The sequence below is a fragment of the Gobio gobio genome (assembly GCF_949357685.1).
Source record: "Gobio gobio genome assembly, chromosome: 3".
NCBI classification, from domain to species: domain Eukaryota; kingdom Metazoa; phylum Chordata; class Actinopteri; order Cypriniformes; family Gobionidae; genus Gobio; species Gobio gobio.
Genome location: NC_137099.1, coordinates 35,556,732 through 35,566,650, shown reverse-complemented (window position 1 = coordinate 35,566,650; position 9,919 = coordinate 35,556,732). Strand labels below are relative to the sequence as shown.

General features: G+C 37.7%; 1 protein-coding gene across 1 annotated transcript in view; it reads right to left on the bottom strand.

The window, feature by feature from the left end:
* Positions 1–1,851: 1,851 nt before the first annotated feature.
* The window catches only part of sts (steroid sulfatase (microsomal), isozyme S), a 30,505-nt gene continuing 22,437 nt past the window's right edge, over positions 1,852–9,919 (bottom strand). Inside the window, exons 7-10 of the mRNA XM_079811579.1 lie at positions 5,006–5,143; positions 4,684–4,843; positions 3,535–3,656; positions 1,852–3,283 (exon numbers count right to left, since the gene is read on the bottom strand). Coding sequence (XP_079667705.1) covers positions 2,895–3,283; positions 3,535–3,656; positions 4,684–4,843; positions 5,006–5,143 — 809 coding nt within the window. The 3' untranslated portion in view covers positions 1,852–2,894. The remainder of the gene's footprint in view (positions 3,284–3,534; positions 3,657–4,683; positions 4,844–5,005; positions 5,144–9,919) is intronic.

The following is a 9,919-nucleotide window of genomic DNA, read 5'->3' as shown; positions in this document are numbered from 1 at the left end:
ACGACGCAATCACGCAGGGGCGTTCCCAAAGCGGTGACGCAGCTCGAGTTCCCTTGAAGGGGAACATATTATTACAATTTCGTCCAACATGAACCATTCTGAAGTAAGTACAATTCACGGTAGTATTGTAAAACATTTGTACAACTTTGTGGCCATGTCAAGGTAAGGTCACCCAACCCTAAAATGAAATATCTAGAGGTAGTGAAGGGGAGTCGACTCCAAAAGAGACAATTCCTCGACTCTGAATAGCCCCGGGGTCGACTCCAGCACAGGAATCGATTTTCGCCGTTGACTCTGTTGATGTGTCCGAAATTGCTCACTTGTTTACTGATTCTCTAATCCCTACATAGTGCATGGCAGTTGAGTGCACTATATAAGCAAGGAGTGAACGAAATGAAGTGAGGAATTCGGATACTGATGTATTTTACCACGTCAGAGAGCAGTTGCAGAAACTTTGTCAGATTTATCCTACATGTATCTTGCTTTAGAAATAGATAACAGTGACTTTAGTTAATACATACCTCCGTGCCAGCTTTAGTTTAAATGATGTTATATTAATACAATACATATAGATTTGGTTTTCCATGGTTAACCTTGTGTTCATAATCACTAAACTAACCATAAATCATAAAAAACTTGCATCAAGAATAAACAAATGAATAAGAGTACATTATTGGATGTATTTTATTAATTTTAGTAGGCCATCTCATTGAATACTCCAAGATGAATTTATCAAAAAATACATTCTTTCTCATTTATTTCATTCTGACATAATATTCGACCACGGCTGTTTTTCGTGACTTTTCCCTCTGAAAAATGATGTATCGCCAACAGCTAGGAAGCAACATTGATAGCTACTCATCAAGTCATCGCTAAATTGGACTGATTTGGACAGTGATGCTAAAAGTGTGTTGTTTTGATAAGGGGATTTTAAGGCTTTGTGTCAGAGGGGAAAAATTAAGTGTGTAATGAATGCAATCTTGTATTATTTCTGACCCTGTTTTGATTCCATCTACTCCTAGGTGGGCGTCGGGAGACAGATTCAACTCCAAAAAACCTGGAATCTAACACCTCACATACTACAGGTAAGACGCATAGCAGAAAGTTGGGACGAAAATCGAGGGCTTTATTGTCCCAATAAGGTGGCATCCATTTATTAATGTTGATAAATATAGGCCTGCTTTCACAGACAGTGCTTAGATTAAACCAGGATTAGGCCTTAGGTTAGGAAATTTTAGCAGCTTTTATAAATTTGCCTTAAAAAAATAAAAAACATCACTGGTGTGCATATTGAGACAAAGCAACGCCAGTGACATATTTTTAAGATATGTCTGTGCAAGATTCTTTGAGTTAAAACAGCTCAAACATGCATTTTAGTGTGGACTATCTTAAGCCTTGTCTGTGAAACCAGGGGATAAAGTCTGAGTTTTCATTGCTAACTAGCCAACTAGTTGTCAACATATTATAAATGACCAAATACAATGGGAAACAACTGTTCAAACTTACATGTGAAAGGTAATTCCCAGAAAAATTGTTCAGATTGTACTACGCTTTGTAAAACCTCAAAATAGTCAGGGATATTTATATGATTAGTCTTATAATGTTAGCACTTACGAGTTATAGCAAGTTGCCCGGACTAATATGGCGACGTCGTTGACGTACAATCCAGCGGCAAATAAGGCGTCTATGTATATGAAATGAACCCGATAAATTGTAAGTGGATTCATGCAAAACTACAATGGCAACAACATTATCAACTTATCAACTTAATGGGGTGACAAGAATATTTCCTTTCAAGACAGAAAAACGGCTAAAATCGGGACATGATTGCATTTTTTTTTTTTTATTATTGACAGGACACCAGGACGTCTAGTCACTCTAGTAACAAGGTAATGTACCCAATCAATGATTCTCTATTGAAGGACAGGTTGATTTTGTCTACATATGTTGTACACATGAGTATGCCTATGCCTAATAAAACCACAGCTTAAACTGATCTCTAACTTCTTAAACTTTGGCAAACGCTGTTAATACTAATCGCATTCAGTTAACAAAACAATACACATTTTAATGTTAGTGAAATGAAAAGAAACAATCAACTTTACATACCTGAAATCCACCTGCATGCTTTATTTCTGCACTACTTTATTTTATTTAGCAATTCTTTATTTTTGTTTGCAATACTTTATTCTTTTGCAAATCTATGTGGCATGGTTTTGACTCCATAGCTTTACAGTATAAAAAAAACAAAAAAAACATTGTCAGTGATTTCATCCATTGCTTTAGTTTGACATCGGCGCCTTTATGGTTCTTTACATTGTTTACAGTGAAATTGCACATTTAACCCAATGAGGTGTGAACACAGCCAAATTTTAGGGAAATTTAAATTGTGTCACTGTTGTCACAATTGCTGTTTTGTCACTGTATTCGTATTGAAATGACTGCATTCTCCAGTGAAAATTCGCTGAACAACGGTACCGCACCTTTAGGTTACCTATTGAAGTTAATCTCATAGGATAGTTCACCCCAAAATTAAAATTCTGTTATCATTTACTCACCCTCATATCAAACCAAATGCTTGATTTTCTTTTTTAACGGGTTTGGAACAACATAAGTGTGAGTAAATTATGACAATTTTCATTTCTGAGTGAACTATCCCTTTAAGTCAGGGGTGGGGAACGTTGATCCTGGAGGGCCACTCTCTTGCAGTTTAGCTCCAACCCTGATTACTACTTTAGTAATCCTGAATCCTTGATTAACTTCAGGTGTGTTTGATTAGGGTTGAAGCTAAACTCAGCAAGAGAGTGGCCCTCCAGGATCAACGTTCCCCACCCCTGCTTTAAGTATCACATGGCCTTCTTATGCATTAAAGCCACATGATTTTGAGTACAGGTCTATTCTTCTTGAAGCTCGCGTCGTAGTTTCTCTATCTGATGATCTCGTTCACATCTGCAAAGCTGACTAAGAGAAGAGCAGCAGGGCTGGAGCCAAGGCTTCCATACTATTTGCAGAGGGGAAAGCTGCATTGGGACGGGCTTCAGACTCAATGTATGACGGCTTACTGCTGCCCTTATGACCTCTAGAACTGAGTAGAACTGGGGCTCAGTGTCTGGGCTCAGAGGGGTGCTTTCTGACGGGTCTCTCGACAGGTCATAAAGCAGCGGAGGATCATGGAGCGTGATAAATGGCTTGATGCAGAAGCAGATATGAGTGTGGAAGCATCCAGAGCTGTTCTGTGGGTAGAAGTCAGGTGTAAAAAAAAAGGCCTTCCAGATTGCAGTACCTGGAAAAACAGGAACGCTAGTTTTCAAATGTGAAGAATCATCATCTCGTTTTTCAACCCATTTCTCAATAATTGACAAAAATATATGTTATATATCCATCCATCCATCCATTACTTGAAGAGAAACTCAGCAAAATGTGTACTTTGCAACGAACAGACTACTAATGGTAATAATTACAAAGATGATCAAAATAGTTATTAGTTTCTTCATTAGAGTGCGGAAGGGTGGGTGCATTGAAATTAGGACTCACTGTTAGGCGGGTGCCATCGGACAGCATTCAGTTCGGCATTGCAGTAATGAAACATGAATTCATGCTCAGAACGCTGCACTTGACCTTGCAGCAGAGGCAAGAGATTATGGCCATCAATGACTCTGTAATGGAAACAAGTTGTAATGCACTGCAATTACTACCCTATTTAGTGAGTCTATTTAGCAGTTTGGGTGGCCAAAATACAAAACATCATTATTCTAAACAAATTAGCTAATTTGGGCACATGTTCATCTTATTAAAGGGTAACTTCAGTGATTTAGCATTAAGCTTTGTTTTTAAACTGGGTAATTTATGCAGTAGAAATGTGAAATTATTTTTGAGTTTGGAGCCTTCTAGACTGAGAAAAGACTGTCATGTGGATGAAAGACAACAACTCCCAGAATGCACTTGCTTCGCTCCCCTACGAGGCCACTCCATACACCGTCGTTTTGATCATCATAGTAATACAATCAATTCGTTCAGTTAGAGAATAAACACTACAATTAAAAACTGAACGTGTCTTTTCAATAAAGTGTGAGTGAGCCGAACGAAAGTCACGTCACAGATGCAGCAGTGTCAGATTTCCTTCATCACGAAGAGCTGAGGTAACGTTAAGCGCCAGTCTGGCACGTTTTCAGATCGCATATGGAAGCTAAACTATCACAGGAATTCATTGAAAAGTTGAAACACTTTATTCTGCACAGCGCTCCGTTATGATTGTCCGTGCGGTCGTCTGTGTCTTACATTCTGAGTGTGAGATCTCTCCCCATGTGCGGGTTGATAACATGCGGAACAGCTCCATCTAGTGGTTGTAGTTTTAGCCTCTGGCCAAAAAATTCCTCCGATGACGCAAAATGACGATATTTGCGTCATCTGAGGAATTTTTCCAGAAATAAAATGCATAATTCTCTCGTCTCAGGGGGATATGAGGGGGGAAAGTACCATCATTTGAATATACTACCGGGTTTCTACTGATACAAAGCCTAATGCTAAATCACTGAAGTTACCCTTTAAGTGACTGAAAACACAATCTAATCTATTGATTTCTGTATATCCAAATATTTCAAAGTATCTCCCGATTAGTAGCATCTATTGTATCTGCCAAAATCCATGACTGGCAGATCTTGTTGCTAGGCGACATATTCTCACCTGTCACTGGGTATGGAAGCACCAGCTAAATTTAGCACCATGGGGAAAATATCCATGTTGCTAGTGGGCTCATCAATGACCTTCCCGGCAGGCAAGACACCAGGCCAACGAAGAATCCCTGGTATCCGAATCCCACCTTCCCAATTCGTTGACTTGCCAGCTGCGCCAGAGAGGGCATTGAGAAACAGAGGGAGTGAAATCGCACATTGTTACTGTTCACCTTTAAAACTGAAAATAATGCTGAAATGTGATGCTTGGTAGACAAGGGTTGATAAACTGGCACTCAGGACTATTCTGTGGGCAAACCTCGCGGACAGAATACCTTTGTATATGCTGCTATAACCCCCGTGCATCTCTCCGTGGATGGAAATCTCTTCCAGGTGAGGTCCCTGATCCGAAGTCATGTACACCAAAGTGTTTTGCCTTAAGTTTAAGCGCTCCAGAGTCTGCATGATCTGACCTAAGAACAGCAACAGCATAGTCTCAGACTGAAAATAAGATCAATATTAAAATACTAAAATCAAACTGGTGCAACATTTAACTACTTTAACTACTAAAAAAGTTCCACTGAAATGCAGTACTGAATTGAACCTTCTCATTTGGGATTTGTTTTAACCCGTAACACTAAGGTATACACTTTTGCAATTAATTTACGTGTAGCACAAACTTTTATTTAACCAACTTACAATTGAGACCAGTTTAACTATTTTTTGTGTTCATAGAAAGTGCTCTGATTACACTTAATGTGTATTTAAGCTTAAGTGAAGACCGAAAAGGTGTGACTTCAGTTGTCTCTTGAAGGTTGAGACTGTCTTAGCAGATCTAGTGGATGGTGAAAGCTTATTCTACTAGTTCAGTTCAAACTAACATGCACTACAGATTCGATTCGAATTTTGTTTTGTATTTTTAAACTTTCTAATACAATAGAAATGTAAGAATAATTTCTGAATATCCTCCAATGATCACTGCCGTCAAAATCTGCATACTGAGTTGCAATTTTTCCATGCATTTGCATTCTGAATTGTAATTGGTATTTTGTCATGCATCTGCAGTATTTAGAGTATTTAAAATGAAAATGCTGTCATTTGCCGTGTATGACTTTCTTTCTTCTGCAAAAACAAAAGATCATATTCTGAAGAAAGTTGATTAAAGAATTGACTTGCATTGTATGGAAGTAAAACCAGTGAGACATTTTTTCAAAATATCGAAATTCATTCAGGTTTGAAATAGCGTATGCGTGAGTAAATAATAACAGAATCGTCACGTTTAAGTTAACTATCCCTTTAACCCTCTGTAGCCACCATTACACTGCAAAATGGACAAAAGTTCTGATGCAGAATTTCATTTACACAGATTAAACTTTGTTCTTAAAATATAAACATAAAACATTAACAAGGAAACACTTTTCACTAAACAGTTGCGACAATTCACCAGTCTGTCAAAAATAACCATTTATTCTACCAGTCCAAGGTTTATACAATTGACTGAATAGAGGTTATGATCTTAAAAACCATTAGATCATGCTTTAATACTTGAATAATACTAGACAAAAAAAAATTGTGCTTAGACATACATTTGTAAAATATCTTCTCTCAAAGGCTTAAAAAACACCATTCCAATTATCTGGTACCAACTTGCTGTTTGCAACAGAATCAATTCATTTCCTTTGCTTATTCTCCCGAACACTCAAGTATGACTAACTGTCCTTCGCTTTAAAATGATCGCTCTTACGCAACAGTGATGACAATATAAATTATGTGCTATAAACAATGCCCTTATGCATTTACATGGTAACTATACTCATTTTTCAAAACAAAAAAAAAGCTTCATAGACATTTTTATAAACCATTTATAGTGCCCTTTTAAGGGACACATGCATTGGTTTATGATAAATTCTTTCTCGGCTCAGCTACCTCAGAAGATAAATTTAGCAAATCAGATAAATCGGATTAATTAAAGGCAAAAACAGAATAAAGATGTAGTTCAGTTAGAGGTAATAGCTTATTACCATGACTTACAATGTAAGGCCAAACACCACCCCTAAATGAGCTTGTTGTTTATTTAATTTCAAAACTATTTTCCTTAAAACAGGGGAGTCAAACTCAGTTCCTGGAGCGCCATTGTCCTGCACAGTTTACCTCCAACCCTAAAGAAACACATCTGAACCAGCTAATTAAGGCCTTAAAGGCGGCATGAAATCAAATTTTACAATTTGTATTTTTATATTAATATTGTAGTGTTTACTATAACTGATTTATCTGTGCACTTCATTATTTTTTAAAAATTTATTTACCCTTATAATCTTTAATCAAATATGTTAACTTTCCCTCCCCCATGAAACGGCCTCTCTTCTCTCCCGGTCATGTGCTATGGCGCGAGGGCGGGGTTATCGCCCCGTCTTGTTTCTGCACCTCCTCTCAGAAACATGTCACTGATCGTGGTTAGGTGCATTTTTCTCGGTATACACAATACCTTCTTCAAGAAGGACTTGAGGCAAAAAGAGAGAAATATATGAGAAATAAAAGCTTTTTTTAATGTAAAAATTACTCAATATAGTCGGAAGAACAGCTTATCGTGACGACTCGCACTGAGGAATGCAGCGTGTGAACGCGCTTACGGCGCGCCCCCCTTATAAGGGAGAGCTGAGAAAAAAGCTTTACAGAAATAAAGCCATAAAAGGCTTAAAATAAGTAAAATCTGTAGCATAAACCAGCGAAAAGTGAGGAAATATGCTCAGTAACATTATGTAGAAAAGATTTAGAAAGAAAATACATTTATTTAAGAGATAGATTGAGTTTTTTTCCACAACTGAGTGCAAACTTCAAATCTGCCTCCATTTTGTTAGCAACGCCCAACTTCCAACGATCCAATCAATTCCCGAAGGACGAAATCAAGCCTCGCCCTACATTTTTTCTAATTTCAGAAGCCGTTTCACTCGGATATACGTCACAATAAGGAGAAAAAGACGACCTCAACTTCCGTTTCATGCCGACTTTAAGGATTACTAGAGGCTTCCAGACAGGTGTTCTGGAGCTGGTTGAGCTACATATGTCTTAGGCCTAGTCCACACGTACACGGGTATTTATATAACCAGAGTTTTTCCACCTCCGTTTTAAAAAACAATCACATCCACACAAGCACGGTTTAAAAAAAATCTCTGTCCACATGAAAACACAAAACCGCGCTATGATCGGCTGCCTGATTTCCACATGGGTCCCATCCACGGCACCGATGCACTGAGGGATGCTATGGGTAGTGTTGGGGAAAGTTGCTTTGAAAAGTAATGCATTACAAATTGCGTTACTCCCATAAAAAGTAACTAATTGAGTTACTTAGTTACTTTTTAAGAAAAGTAATGCGTTACGTTACTTTTGCGTTACTTTTTCTCACCTGGGCTGGGCTTGTTTTTGTTTGTTTTTTATAACAAAAAAGTTATATTTTTGTAAAGACCTCTTCATACCAAAATTAAAATAATAAGCCCCAGGCTGAGGTAAAAATGCTAATTCACGCATGAACAGTAGAGGGCGCAGCTCTGCTGTGCTGCCATTCTGGATAATGGTAGAATAGAATGCAGGAGAAAAAAAGTTTTACCAATAAAAACAAAAAATCTAGTAATTTTCATCATCAGCAGCAAGACATTGGTAAATTAAATATAAAGGTAGATTAAATGCATAGAAAAATTGTTTTATTTAACATTTAATTATTGGAGGTTTGCATAGTATTCTGATTTTGCATTTGACTGATTTTATTCATTTTGAGGAGCACAGAATCTTTATTGTGCAAGTGAGATAAATAAATGCTCACATTTAGTCTAGAACTACAATAACCATCATGTTCACACACAACGCCTCTGCACTTATTTTTCTCAACATGGGGGCAGAGAGCTGTCAGTCAAATTCGAAAAAGTAACTCAGATATTTTGTTGTAAATTTGAAAAGTAATGCGTTACTTTACTAGTTACTTGGAAAAAGTAATATTATAATGTAACTCAAGTTACTTGTAATGCGTTACCCCCAACACTGGCTATGGGCTCAGTGAAACCCTTCTACAAGTTTACTTTGGACTCAGTGACAGGTAACTGTACACAGGGGCAGGCCCAAGTGGACTGAAGCTTCACACACTTGCCTTACTATGTTGTATTATTGCATTCTGGTGCCTCTGTTCTGCAATACAATGAGATAACTGCACATTTATCTGTATACATGTGATAAGCGCTGTTAGCAGAGTTATTAAAAGCTACGTCCGCCATTGCGTAGACTCCACTCATGTAAACAAAAGCGATAACAAACTGACGTCAAACAAAGGAGAGAACGCCGCAAATTTCGACTTAAGCCGAAATCTCCGGTTTCACCATCTACACGACAACGCTGTTTCTAAAAAACTTCACCCTGGCCGGAGTTTTCAAAAAAGTCTGGTTTCAGTAACCGGATACTGCGTTTGCGTGTGGATGAACAGCCAAACCACGTAGAAAAAGCTGCGGTTTTGAAAATACCCATGTTCGTGTGGACAGGGCCTTAAACCCAGAAATCATTTACTCACCCTCATGCCCATGTGTATATGACTCTTTTTTCCCCTTAGAAGTACACAAATTAATATTTTGAGAAAAAATAATTAATCTCTATGAGATATAAGTTGGTGCTTCAAAAACACAAAAGTAAACATATCAGGAATCTATACAACCCCAGTTGATAAATCAATGTCCTCTGAAGTCAAATGACAGGTGTGTTTGTAAGAAAATAAAAAACTTTAAATGATAAATCGCTGCTTTCGGTAAACTGTCATACACGGCTGTCATGAGAGCACCGTAAAGCACATCACCATGTTGTGAAAGATGATGAAAGCACATTCTGAAAAATTTACGCAAAAACACAGAGGATTGTCACGTCTCACGCAAGTTTCACAATGTGCTGATGTTTATGTTAAGCGTGAACTTGTATGAACCTGTGTAGGACATTTGGCCAGAAGCACGCACCATAAGTTTAGCTTTAATGGAAATTGATTCATCAGCTGGGGTCATATGGATTCCCCATTCACTTTGTGTGATTTTTGAAGCGTCAACTTTGAGAGTCCCATACACTTGCATTGCATGATATATAAATGTAGGTACAGTAAATGTTAAGAGAAATTTTATTTTTGGGTGGAGAATCCCTCTAATATTAGCTGTAAAGGGATAGTTTACCAAAAATGAAAAGTCTGTCATTATTTATTTTACTCATGCTCTTGTCATTTCTGTATG